Below are 15,083 nucleotides of genomic sequence, written 5' to 3'. Positions count from 1 at the left end.
CTCCTGACCTTGGGTGATCTGCCCACCTCAGCCTCCCAAAGTGCTGGGATTACAGGCATGAGCCACCGCGCCCAGCCGACATTGTTAAATGTAAGACAAATCATGTCAACTCTAATAAAAATCTTCTGTTTGCTTCCCAACTCACTCAATGTCCTTAGATGACCTACAAATACCCGGTACAGACTGACCCCCATCCAACAACCTCTCTGACCTCATCCCCTACTGCTCCCTCCGTTTCTCACTTCTGTCCAGCCATGTTGTCCTCCTTGTTCCCCAGATGTTCAGGCACACTGCTGTCCCAAAGCCCTTGCCCTTGTTTATCCTTTTGCTTGGAAAGCTCTTCCCTCAGGTAACTACATAGGTCGCTCTCTTTCTTCCTTTAGGATCTTTGTAAAATATCTCCTCAGTAAAATCTTCTCTGACCACTTTATTTTAACTTATAACTCTCCCCAGCCCACCTCTACCTCCCTTTTCTGCTTTCACGATTATTTTCTTCACAGCACTTATCACCAAAGGCCATATTTTTACTTTTTATATGTTAGTCTGTCTTTTCACTAGACTATTGGTTTAATTAAAAAAAGAACATTTTTCAGTGCAAAAAGGCTGAAAATTCCAAAAACCAGAATGCCTCTTCTCCTCCAAAGGATCACAACTCCTTGCCAGCAAGGGAACAAAACTGGATGGAGAATGAGTTTGATGAATTGACAGAAGAAGGCTTCAGAAGGTGAAGCCTTCTGAAGGCTTCTTCAAGCTAAAGCAGCATTTTCTAACCCAAGGCAAGGAAGCTAAGAACTTTGAAGAAAGGTTAGAGGAATTGCTAACTAAAATAACCAGCTAGAGAAGAACATAAATGACCTGATGGAGCTGAAAACCACAACACAAGAACTTTGTGAAGCATACACAAGTATCAATAGCTGAATCAAGCAAGCAGAACAAAGGATATTAGAGAGTGAAGATCTATTTAACAAAATAAAGCATGAAGACAAGGTTAGAGAAAAAATAATGAAAAGGAAAGAACAATGCCTCTAAGAAATATGGGACCATGTGAAAAGACCAAACCTACATTTGACTGGTGTACCTAAAAGTGGTGGGGAGACTAGGACCAAGTTGGAAAACATTCTTCAAGATATTATCCAGGAGAACTTCCCCAACTGAGCAAGGCAGGCCAATATTCAAATTCAGGAAATACAGAGAACACTACAAAGATACTCCTCGAGAAGAACAACCCCAAGACACAAAATCATCAGATTCACCAAGGTTGAAAAGAAGGGAAAAATATTAAGGGCAGCCAGAGAGAAAGGTCGGGTTAACAACAAAGGGAAACCCATCAGACTAACAGTGGATCTCTCTGTAGAAACCCTACATGACAGAAAAGAGTGGGGGCCAATATTCAACATTCTTAAAGAGAAGAAATTTCAGCCCAGACTTTCATATCCAGCCAAACTAAGTTCATAAGCGAAGGAGAAATAAAATCCTTTACAGACAAGCAAATGCTGAGAGATTTTGTCACCACCAGGCCTGCCTTATAAGAGCTCCTGAAGGAAGTCCTAAATACGGAAAGGAAAAACTGGTATCTTCCACTGAAAAATACAACAAATTGTAAAGACCATTGACACTATGAAGAAACTGCGGGTAATCAATTAATGGGCAAAATAACCAGCTAGCATCATAATGACAGGATCAAATTCACATATAACAATATTAACCTTAAATATAAATGGGCTAAATGCCCCAATTAAAGGACACAGACTGGCAAATTGGATAAAGAGTCAAGATCCATCAGTTTCTGTATTCAGGAGACCCATCTCATGGGCAAAGACACACACAGGCTCAAAATAAAGGGATGGAGGAACATTTACCAAGCAAATGGAAAGCAAAAAACAAACAGGGGTTGCAATCCTAGTCTCCAATAAAACAGGCTTTAAACTGACAAAGATCAAAAAAGACAAAGAAGGACATTACTTAATGGTAAAGGGATCAATGCAACAAGAAGAGCTAACTATCCTAAATATATATGCACCCAATACAGGAGCACCCAGATTCATAAAGCAAGTTCTTAAAGAACTACAAAGAGTAATTTAGACTCCCACACAATAATAGTGGGAGACTTTAACACCCCACTCTCAATACTAGACAGATCAACGAGACAGAAAATCAACAAGAATATTCAGGACTGGAACTCAGCTCTGGATCAAGCAGACCTAATAGACATCTATAGAACTCTCCACCCCAAATCAACAGAATATACATTCTTCTTAGCACTACATCACACTTATTCTAAAATTGACCACATAATTGGAAGTAAAACCCTCCTCAGCAAATGCAAAAGAACACAAATCCTAACAAACAGTCTCTCAGACCACAGTGCAATCAAATTAGAACTCAGGATTAAGAAACTCACTCAAAACCACATAACTACATGGAAACTGAACAACCGGCTCCTGAAATACTACTGGGTAAATAGCAAAATTGAGGCAGAAATAAATAAGTTCTTTGAAACCAATGAGAACAAAGACACAACATACCAGAATCTCTGGGACACAGCAGAAGCAGTGTTTAGAGGGAAATTTATAGCACCAAACGCCCACAGGAGAAAGCAGGAAAGATCTAAAATTGACACCCTAACATCACAGTTAAAAGAACTAGAGAAGCAAGAGCAAACAAATTCAAAAGCTAGCAGAAGACAAGAAATAACTAAGATCAGAGCAGAGCTAAAGAAGATACAGACACAAAAAACCCTTCAAAATATCAATGATTTCAAGAGTTGGTTTTTTGAAAAGATGAACAAAATAGATAGACTGCCAGCCAGACAATAAAGAAGAAAAGAGAGAAAAATCAAATAGACACAATAAAAAATGTGGGATCATCACTGATCCCACAGAAATACAAATTACCATTAGAGAACACTATAAACACCTCTACACAAATAAACTAGAAAATCTAGAAGAAATGGATAAATTCCTGGACACATACACCCTCCCAAGACTAAAGCAGGAAGAAGTTGAATCCTGGAAAAGGCCAATAACAAGTTCTGAAACTGAGGTAGTAATTAATAGCCTACCAACCAGAAAAAGCCCAGGACCAGATGGATTCATAGCCGAATTCTACCAGAGGTACAAAGAGGAGCTGGTACTATTCCTTCTGAAACTATATCAAACAATAGAAAAAGAGGGACTCCTCCCTAACTCATTTCATGAGGCCAGCATCATCTTGACACCAAAATGTGGCAGAGACACAACAAAAAAAGAAAATTTCAGGCCAATATCCCTGATGAACATCGATGCAAAAATCCTCAATAAAATACTGGCAAACCAAATCCGGCAGCACATCAAAAAACTTATCCACCACAATCAAGTCCGGTTCATCCCTGGGATGCAAGGCTGGTTCAACACACAGAAATAAATAAATGTAATCCATCACATAAATTGAACCAATGACAAAAACCACATGATTATCCAATAGATGCAGAAAAGACCTTCAATAAAAACCAACACCCTTTCATGCTAAAAACTCTCAATAAACTAGGTATTGGTGGAACAGATCTCAAAATAATAAGTTATTTATGAGAAACCCACAACCAATATCATACTGAATATGCTGGAAGCATTCCCTTTGAAAACTGGCACAAGACAAGGATGCCCTCTCTTACCACTCCTATTCAACATAGTATTGGAAGTTCTGGCCGGGGCAATCAGGCAAGAGAAGGAAATAAAGGGTATTCAAATAGGAAGAGGAAGTCAAATTGCCTCTGTTCGCAGATGACATGATTGTATATTTAGAAAACCCCACAGTTTCAGTCCAAAATCTCCTTAAGCTGATAAGCAACTTCAGCAAAGTCTTAGGATAAAAAATCAATGTGCAAAAATCACAAACATTCATATACACCAATAACAGACAGAAAGCCAAATCATGAGTGAACTCCCATTCACAATTGCTACAAAGAGAATAAAATACCTAAGAATCCAGCTTACAACGGACGTGAAGGACCTCTTCAAGGAGAACTACAAACCACTGCTCAAGGAAATAAGAGAGGACACAAACAAATGGAAAAATATTCCATGCTCATGAATAGTAAGAATCAATATCGTGAAAATGGCCATATTGCCCAAAGTAGTTTATAGATTCAATGCTATCCCCATCAAGCTACCATTGACTTTCTTCACAGATTTAGAAAAAACTACTTTAAATTTCATATGGAACCAAAAATAGAGCCCGTATAGCCATGACAATCCTAAGCAAAAAGAACAAAGCTGGAGGCATCACAGTACCTGACTTCAAACTATACTATGTGGAAAAACCACACGGCACTTGTATCAAAACCGATACGTAGACCAATGGAACAGAATAGAGACCTCAGAAATCATGCCACTCATATAAAACCATCTGATCTTTGACAAACCTGACAAATACAAGAAATGAGGAATGATTCCTATTTAATAAATGGTGATGGGAAAACTAGCTAGCCATATGCAGAAAACTGAAACTGGACTCCTTCCTTACACCTTATACAAAAATTAACTCAAAATGAATTAAAGACTTAAATATAAGACCGAAAGTCATAAAAACCCTAGAAGAAAATCTAGGCAATACCATTCAGGACACAGGCATGGGCAAAGACTTCATGACTAAAACACCAAAAGCAATGGCAACAAAAGCCAAAATTGACAAATGGGAGCTAATAACACTAAAGAACTCTGCACAGCAAAAGAAATATCAACAGAATGAACAGGCAACCTACAGAATGGGAAAAAATTTTTGTAATCTATCCATCTGACAAAGGGCTAATGTCCAGAATTTACAAAGAACTTCAACAAATTTACAAGAGAAAACAACCCCAGCAAAAAGTGGGCAAAGGATATGAACAGAAATTTCTCAAAAGAAGACATTTGTGTGGCTAAAAAACAAGAAAAAAAGCTCATCATCACTGGTCATTAGAGAAATGCAAATCAAAACCACAATGAGATACCATCTCATGCCAGTTATAATGGCAATCATTAAAAAGTCAGGAAACAACAGATGCTGGAGAGGATGTGGAGAAATAGGAACACTTTTACACTGTTGGTGGGGGTGTAAATTAGTTCAACCACTGTGAAAGACAGTGTGGCGATTCCTCAAGGATCTAGAACCAGAAATATCATTTGACCCAGCAACCCCATTACTGGGTATATACCAAAATGATTATAAATCATTCTACTATAAAGATACTATACTATAAAGATACATTCTACTATAAAGATATAAACATACTACTATGTATGTTTATTTCAGCAATATTCACAATAGCAAAGACTTGGAACCAAACCAAATGCTTATCAGTGACAGACTGAATAAAGAAAATATGGCATATATACACCATGGAATAGCATGCAGCCATAAAGAAGAATGAATTCATGTCCTTTGCAGGGACATGGATGAAGGTGGAAACCATCATTCTCAGCAAACTAACAAAGGAAAAGAAAACCAAACACCAGATGTTCTCACTTATAAATGGGAGCTGAACAACGAGAACACACAGACACAGGAAGGGGAACATCACAGACTGGGGCCTGTTCGGGGGTGGGAGTCTAGGGGAGGGATAGCGTTAGGAGAAATACCTAATGTAGATGACGTGTTGATGGGTGCAGCAAACCACCATGGCATGTGTATACCTATGTAACACTATGTAACAAACCTGCACGTTCTGCACATGTATTCTAGAACTTAAAGTATATTAAAAAATTCAAAGAAAAAAATTAAGATTGATGATGATTTGGGGGTTGAGACAGCAACCAAACAATTTTTTTCTTCCTGATTTTATCCTAAATGACACTAAAAATTGTATAAAAATAAATTCTTTCAATTAAAAAAGATTTCAGAGATTTAGTGTCAAAACAAAGCACACAACAAAATTTAGCAGTTCTTACGGGAAAAAAGAAAGCGATGTTCAATAATGTCATACTGAACATGTAATAACATTCTTAGTCAATGATAATTTTATTGAGAGCAGTTCAAGTAGAATGGCAGTGCCAAAGTCAGACTGCAATATGATAAGAAATGAATGAATCTAAAAATATTCAGAATCAAGTAGAGACTACTCCTTCAAAACTCTCAAGATTCAGATTGAACCAACACTTCTTCAAAAGTATGTGCTTCAAAAGTATATGCTGTTCTAAGTAGTAAAGAATTTTTTTTAAAGGATGGGGTAAACCTAGACCTCATTTCATGTGTATTTCTTCCAAGTAGCTACTATGTGTTCTGCAGGTTTGCTGTCAGGGTTCACTTAAGATCTAGAAGAGAGAGGAAACTGTTAGCTCAAATATCCAGAAAAAGAAAAACAAGCCTCTCTTAGTATTTCGTTTGTTTTTGTTTTCATTAAAATGTATTATTTATGCTAACATGTAATGGTTTTACTATTGTTATTTATATATTTATTTTGAGACAACGTCTGGCTCTATTGCCCAGGCTGGAGAGCAGTGGTGCCATCTCAGCTCACTACAACCTCTGCCTCCCTGGCTCAAGCCATCCTCCCACCTCAGCCTCCCAAATAGCTGAGCAGCTGGGATTATATGCAGCTAATTTTTTTTTGAGTTTTTTTGTAGAGACAGGGTTTCACCATGCTGCCCAGGCTGGTCTCAAACTTGTGACATCAAGTGATCCACTCGCCTTAGGTTCTGAAAGTGCTGGGATTACAGGTGTGGGCCACTGAACCTACCCTATTGCTGTTTTTAAATGAATTCATAAACACATATTTTAAAAATTTCTCTGTTTTAAGTTCTCCTATGGTAAATACCAACATATCTATGTACACAAAAGCTCTGGGGTGCTTAATAATTTTTGAGAATGTGAAGGGATCAACACATTGGTAGCAGTGTTGGTAAGCATAATCATATGATTTATTTCTAGTAAAGCTCAACAGAAATGAAGAAAATAAATTATTGGCTTGATTCAAGATAGAATATTGGTATGATGACTAGAATATTCAGTATCTGATTCATGTTTTAAAAATTTATTGAACCCTGACTGAGGGTCAGACACTGTGATACATCTAAAAATACAAAAGGAAGACAGTCTACCTACTAAGTGTTCAAAGTACAGAGAGGGGAAAAAAATAGAACTTAGCTCAACGAATATTTATTTGAGCACCTGGCAAAATCAGGGCACAAAAGTGAATACTGAATGCTAAAATGGTAACTGTTCTCATGGAATTTATGTTTGATAATGCAATCCAATAAACTATTTTTTTAACCAAAGTAAATAATGAATCAACATATTAAATTCTATTCTTAATGAGTACAATTGTTCTTTTCCTTTTTCTTTTCTTTCTTTTTTTGAGACAGAGTCTCGCTTCGTCACCCAGGCTGGAGTGCAGTGATGCAATCGTGGCTCACTGCCATTTCCACTTCCCAGGTTCAAGTGATTCTCCCCTCTCAGCCTCTCAAGTAACTGGGACTACAGGCATACGCCACCATACCCAGCTAATTTTTGTATTTTTAGTAGAGACGGGGTTTCACCATGTTGGCCAGGTTGATCTCAAATTCCTGACTTCAGGTGATCCATCCACCTTGGCGATCCCAAAGTGCTGGGATTACAGTTGTGAGCCATTACACCTGGCCTAGTACAATTATTCCATAGCCTTCAAAGCAATTAGATAAGCAGAATACTTGCTTTACCTGGGCTTTGAACAATACAATCTGTTTTCTTTTTTAAAAAATATTTAAACAGTCTTTGATATTCAATCAATGTCCTGTTGTAATTACCATGTCCTGTTAAAACTAACAGCTCTTATCTTTTAGAGTAGCTTTCTGGTTGAGTTTCTGCTTCTGTATCCTATAATCTACAAAGATTACCTAAGGCCATGCTCTAAAACTTTCAAGGGTAAATAATTGAAAAAATGTATTTTTTAAATCAGGTGACTGATGCTTATGCTCAAATTTCAGTCTTTATTATATGACTGATGCTTATTCTCAAATTAGGTAGCTCTCACTAATCAAATAAATAGATGGAAGCCCCTTCTCTGTTCTCATCCTAAATCTGAAATTTATAGAACATGGATATTTCCCTGTTCTGTGTTCACTTGATTAGTCAAGAAATCTTTAGAACTGACATCTTTCTGTTGAGAAAAATGCTGATTCCCAATTGGGGAAGTAGAGGATGAAGAGGAGAGAGATACACTGATGTACATGTACATTCCATGACACAGTAGGATCCTCTCTCACATTATCACATGTCTCATGCCCCACAGATATCTTAAAATAATGCCCTAATTTCTTAGATGGGGAAACATTTTTTTTCTGAAATATAGTAAAATATTAAACAAATGTATGTGAAAGTGATAATACTTAAATTGTAGAATACTAATACAAATCAATATGGAAATACTAAGAGCTTTTATACTGTGAGTGTTTTCTCAGAGAGAGTTCTGTTAAATCAGGTGTATGGCCCTCATTAACCTATTTTTTTCATTCTCCTGTCTTTTTGCAAATTTCCTAAATAGAATATGTTATTCATCATAGTGGATTGGATAATTTCCTCCCAAAATATACATCAACCTGGAGCCTCAGAATGTGGCCTTATTTGAAATAAAGATTTTGGAGATGTAATTAAGGTAAGTATCTCAAGATGAAATTATCCTGAATTAGGATGGGCCCTAAATTCAACGATTTGGATGTATTTAGGATGGGCCCGAAATCAAATGACAAATAAATGTCTATCTTCATAACAGAAAATAAGAAGACACACAGAGATAACTGGGAGAAAGCCATGTGAAGATGGAGACAGAGAACAAAGGTCTGTTGCCACAAGCCAGGGAAGACCAAGAGCCACCAGAATATGGAAGAGACAAGGAAGGATCCTCCCCTAGAGACTTCGAAGGGAGTGTGGCTCTGCTGACACCTTGACTTCAGACTTCTAGCCTCAAAAATATGAGAAAACAAACTACTGTCATTTTAAGCCACCCAATTTGTGGTAGTTTCTTATGGCAGTCATTGTAAACTAATACACTCATTAAGTTGGTTCCTTTTAAAAACTGAGGGAACAAAATGTTTTTCTTCTAGCTTTTGCTTTCCTATGTGTAAATATCAAAAACTAATTCATATAACACTGTAAAACATAATTTGGACAGATTGAAGAATTTATAATATTGAACCCCCTAAACAAGTTCAAATTTTAGCTATTGTAAACATAGAAAAAGTAATATATAATACTAATTGGCTCTTTTTACAGAATTTTCAAATATCTGCAGCCATGTATTTCAATGAAAACATTATTACATTATTTAGATGAAATCTAGATGTATATAATCCCATTTGTTCATTTACAACTGAATTTTGATTTAATGCCCCTTCTGTGATCTACTGCATCTGCTCTTCCTGTTAACAATAACAACAAATTTCCATAATAGGTTGGAGAATCTAAGTCAAGGAAAATAGTGGTATGATGCATCTTTTATGTTCTTACTTTAAAGATCTTCTACTTTTGAGACATACACCTGTTTGAAAAGCTGATGAAAGCTTTTTCCAGTCCCAAAAATCTACAGACAAATTTTTTACATAGAAAAATTTACATGCTCTATCACAGAAATCACAAACCCCTTGAAATCTATCTACAGCTTCTCTAATAGTTCCCAAACTCCCAGGTTAAAAACATCTATATTTAGGCAACTGTAGAGAGTTGACAGATGTTGCATGCATTTTGGGGTCATGTATACTATTCAGATAAACTGCTATTGTTCTTTCTTTAGACTTTGAAATTATTTACTCAAAACAAGATTTCCAAGGATATTAACAATGGTGCTTACTTTGGCAGCACATATACCATAAAGGGAATATTAATAATATATTCTAAGTGTCACTGAAAAAATTTCTTTACACTATGAAGTTTTAAAATATTATATTCATGGGTGTTAATTTATTATCCCTTTGGAAAACATTTTTCTAAAGGAGATTTTATAGTGGAGACATGGGAGAATGGGATTCAATACAGAGAAATCTGATTCACAGCAAACTGTCCTGAAAAGAGGACCTCCAAAAGTTTTAGGTATACCTAGTGGGGGAAAATGTTCCCAATGAACTTGAATAAATACCTCATCTGTCATTAGGGTTGCAATTGATCTGCCAATCTCATGGTACTGTTGACCCTTTCCCAGGGGTCCCAGAAGAATGAACAAAAATCTGTAATTAAGAAGAAAAAAATGTTTTAAGGTAGAAATATAAAAATAATTTTAGTAATACAGAATCACTCATCTCAAAGGAATTACTGAAAATGGAGATTATGATGTCAAATACTTTCATAGTTTTTCATAGTTCATTATTATTTTCAAAAATTTTACCATGATTGACTCTTATGCTTAAGATCCTCAAGCAATGGGAATGCATGGTTTTCTGTTTTTTTGATTGATTTTTAATCACAGTGTTTCTCCGTTTAGTTATCTGTACAGTATGTGCAGTTGCTATTGGGAATTTTAAGGATTCTACGATCCTTAAAGAAGGAAAGTGTGAAAAGTAAAATCTGATTAGACCTTTCTAAATAGGAAGGAAGAAAACTCACTTGTATGCAAAATGGTGAACAGTTCAAAGGGGGCAAAGGTAACACAGTAGCAAAACAGAGAAAATATAGAGTCAAAAAACAGTGGGTGTATGTGCAATTTTCATTATAAAAAATTATTGTCAGGAATCAAAGATCAGCCAGGTAGAAGAAAATGGGGAGTTAATGATCTATTATTTGTAATGCTGAGGAATAAAAATAGTGTCTGCACTATAATATTCCATCTAAATTAGGTCGAACATTTGGCAAATTCATCATCACAAGTGGTGCTTTTAAAGAAATCAATAGATACTCTAACTTTAGCAGACTGGTGATTGTTCTGTCTCTGAGAAGGTCAATCCTTCTGGGAAATTGTGAAAATTAAAGAATGCCCTATATTCTGCCATATCATTCTATGGTGTTAATTTGTTAAATGGTTTATGCTATTAAGTATGAAGACTAATGGCTTTACAAAGTGTACTAAAATAGTTACTATAATTCTACTCCTCATATAGGTATAATCTTTAGAGATTGTACATGTTTTTACATGAGGCAAATATTACACAATTTTAGAGGATGTGACAATATTTTTGTGTGTGTGTCAGTGACAACTGAATCCAAGCCAATTTCTACTATGTAGAAATGTCCAGTTGACATTAAAAACAGGAATGGTTTAATTTGGTGGCAGGTGCTTTATCAACTATAATAGTTTTTTAAGAAACTTCCTAACCTATGTACATCTTGCTATTTTTCAGGTTTCCATTCCATGGGCTATTTTTAAAGTTCTAAAAGATTATTTTCTGACATTTCTACTGTGTGTTGCCATTGTATTAACAGGATGCCCTTTTGTCCTCCCCAAAAAAGGATAATTAGAAACCCTGAATGGCTTTCTTTTTTCTGTTTGTCCAACTAATCTTCTTCTATTTTTCACCTTCCCTAACTAAATAGTCTTGTCTTTAAATCTCTTCTCATACAGTTGCTCTACAGTGGCCCTAATTTTTTTCTCCATTGTTCTCTACACATATTTTGCTATCTCAGTGTGAAATAAGGTCACTTAAACCCGACAGTTTTCAAATAAGGGTATATAACCCCATCACGGCTTTTTTCTACTTGTGGGAATTTTTCTTTTCCTTCTTTTTAAATACAAGAACTATCATTGTCATAAATAGCCATCATTTGCTCATAGTTCACCAGACACCTTCCTAAGTGGTGGAACACAAAGGCACTGCTTGGCAGACTGAAAAGAAATTTTCAACTGCTATAATAGTAACTCTACAATTAACAAGTTTAACATCTTACATATGAATCCCAGACTCCCAGAAACCTTGGATAGGTTACAGGTTGTCCATAGAAAATATATAACCTGAATCACATAGTCAGATGCCACTTTAATGTGCTCAGTTCATCCTTTCCCTTTGTACATAAAAGTTGATGTGTATCAGAAATCTCAATAACCCTCAAACAGGATAAATATAGACTTCTTTCTATAATCTGAACAGTAACTAGATTCCTCCCCCAAACCATAGTCAGACATAGGTACTTAAACACTGAATCCCATTCCAGTCAGCTGAGTTCTTACAAAATGAGGCCTCTCCTGGCTGTGTATTCCATAGTTGTAGAATATTTTATCCATAATCAAAGCAGGGAGTTATGTAATCTGCTATATTTTGAGTTAAGGCCAAAGATCCATAGAGGACATATATTCTACAGTTGATACAGTACTTGAACTTTTCATCAAGTAACTTGGCTAAGGCATTCAATGTTTGGAAGAGGAGGCACACTAACAGCTTTTGAGATAGCTGTAGCATCAAACAAAGGGCACCAGCCATATGGGAACAGGGCCCTAAATAGACATGTTTTGCTGCAGGAAAGGACTAGAGTAAAAGGCTATCTGCATTTTGGAATCACACTGATGGTAGGAGTATGGAAGAAAACAAGGTTCCTGGGTAAATTGCTTGGAACCTAATGTGCTAAAGTTGATATTCTGTTTTTCCTTCCTTTCTTTTTTCTTTTTTTACAGTTTTAGTAATGGATAGCCTTATTCTAAAAAGTGAGAAACAGCATAATTCAGTTTGTATTATCCCTAAGTTGTTATTTTATTGTTAAATGAGAAACAAGTTCCGATCATCAAATTAAATTTGTACTTTTAACTCTGATTCAACCACACTGCGATAATACTTCTACCAGTGATTCTACAGACCCTGTGTGTGGGAAGCCCACTATGCCTAGGATTGAAACATATATTTGATGCTATCCTAACGATGGCACTTACATGTATTTTGAAGGCCTTCTTATTCAAGTGTAAGCAAACCTTAGTAACTTTGCTATTTCTGAATTTGACCACACTCATACACAGGATCCTTTCTTTCTTTAGCAGACAATTTAATGCAACCTTTGAGAAAAAGCTAACATGTTACCACTTCTTTTACCAAAAACGTAAAAAAAAAAAAAAAAAGAATTCATATGGCTTCAAGGTACCTTGAGATGAGGAATATGCCTAAAATGAAACAGAAGCTTGAGAGAAGGGAGGAAATAATAGAATAATTTTTAAAGCACTTTTCCCCTCCTCCACAAACAAAAATTAATAGTAGTTTTGTGGATTTCACATTAGTTTCTAGTCAAAACTCTAACAGAAAATTACCTTGAATCCTCATTTTCTTTCCACAAAAAGATAGTTTAAGAAAAATACAAAAGACGCTTTTATACTCTTTACCTGGTTGGGATTGGGACTTCAGCCAGTCCTTGAAGCAATACAGCTGGAGACAACCTGACAAACGCAACTACAGTTCGATCCAAGAACTCCAGTTCTCCCACTAAGATGTTTGATGCTTCAGCACCTGGAGGAATCTTTTTCATAAAGTGCAGATCAACCTGCAAGCATCACCAGGTAAATATGATAAATCAAAATTGGAAAAATCTGGTAAATCATATTCTTGCACAGTGCTTCACATATAGTAATCCATGAATAAATATAGTTTAAATAAATACACACAGTTAAACATCTCATTTGCCCTTTTTCTATAATAACCTTTTTTCTTTACTTGTGGATTATTTTAACTTGTCATCAATAAGATGAGCACTCTAGTTCTTCTACTTATTATTTTTAAACAAAGTTTCTCCAGTCTCAACAATCTTGAAATTTTAGACAGGGAAAAGTATGTGAGTTCAGTTAAATAACTATTCTTTAACCGTAATTTAATTAGCATTTGCCAACAGATTTGATATTTCTATACTACATTACCTAACTTTTGTACATAATACATTTTAATTAATACTCAAATATGCTTATGTCAAAAGAAATATAATCATGTTTCTCTTTACAGTATAAATTATGACTTTAACCTTCTTCTGTTTTCTAGTTGTTCTATATTCTTCACATTCTATATTTGGCCTGGTAATTCTTCAATATTGGTTTTTCATCTGAGAATTTAGATATGACACAGTAGAAAAAATCAGAATAAAATATTAACATTTGGAGTTACTGAAGAGCTATAGTTGAATTTCTGACATGAGATGTTTGTGATTGAAATGAATGTACACAAAGCAAAAGTGATCATTAACAAGAAGAAATGCTAAAAATAAAGGCTGAAGTCTAAAAAATGAATGCAAAATATCCTTAACAATAAGTATCAATTTTATGTACAGGGCCTCAGTGAAAGACAAGCAGTGACTTTAATGTAAATTGTACAAGATCTATGTCTTGTTTCTAATTCACTTGAGTTACTTTTTATGAAGCTCTGTTTTTAGGGGAATAAGAATTTATCTGCTCTAGTAATTGATCTTATGCTCTGATATTAATGAAATGAGGGCCAAAGATCAAAGTGAGAATAGCCGAGAGAGAGGGGAATGAGCTCTGGCAAATATGAGGAGGCTGAGAAGATTTTTTTAGCCTAGATAGTTCTTCTGCAGGTTTAATGATTTGAGAATATTTTTCTCAAAAATTTAAAATGAAAAAACCCATGGTAATACTTTAGTGACTACATTAAATATGTTTCTTTCTGAAATCAAGATCATAGTACAACTATTTGGAAGTTTTACAACTAATTAATCTTTCCAAAGAATAAGGATACCACAAAATATATAACCTAGTATATGAAGCATGTATTCTTTCACAAGGATTAAATATAAAAATATCCTACAGTACTCCATCAAAAATATTAAATAGAATCATTATTTTATTTTAAAGGAAAGGAAGAATGATTTAACAAAGCAAAACTGCCTATAAAAATGTATAATATTATACATCCAAAGTGTTTAAGCTACAAATGTACTCCCAAATATACATTTGTAAATTCATAATTCATGTACACTGGATTATATAGCAAATATTTTTGCTTTTGTGGACCTGATCTTTTAATGTATAGATAGCAAAAGTATTTATTTACTATAATAAGTAAGGTTAAATTTCATGCGATTTGTTGTGGTATTTTTGTAGGTATTTATCTAGCTAGGAGAAATGTACAGATTTAAGATGCTTTAAATTAGTAATGCTTTACATTTTCATTGTAATGCAAAAATTCCCAAGGAGGGAATAGAAGATTTCCCATAGACTGTTAGCTCTGTGAGGAAAACATAATAAATTT

At 35.1% G+C, this 15,083-nt stretch overlaps 1 protein-coding gene across 20 annotated transcripts in view; it reads right to left on the bottom strand.

Annotated features, from left to right (window-relative positions):
• Window positions 1-15,083, bottom strand: part of SLC4A10 (solute carrier family 4 member 10) — a 391,994-nt gene that overhangs the window by 100,311 nt on the left and 276,600 nt on the right. For all 20 annotated transcript variants that reach the window (XM_065525564.2, XM_065525565.2, XM_005573309.5 and 17 more), the window contains 2 exons: window positions 13,214-13,371; window positions 10,061-10,148 (listed from right to left, as the gene is read on the bottom strand). In XM_065525564.2, coding sequence (XP_065381636.1) covers window positions 10,061-10,148; window positions 13,214-13,371 — 246 coding nt within the window. The remainder of the gene's footprint in view (window positions 1-10,060; window positions 10,149-13,213; window positions 13,372-15,083) is intronic.

The sequence above is a fragment of the Macaca fascicularis genome, chromosome 12, assembly GCF_037993035.2.
Source record: "Macaca fascicularis isolate 582-1 chromosome 12, T2T-MFA8v1.1".
In the NCBI taxonomy this organism is placed as follows: Eukaryota; Metazoa; Chordata; class Mammalia; order Primates; family Cercopithecidae; genus Macaca; species Macaca fascicularis.
Note: the sequence above shows the minus strand (reverse complement) of the source record. Positions and strands in the feature narration are given on the sequence as shown.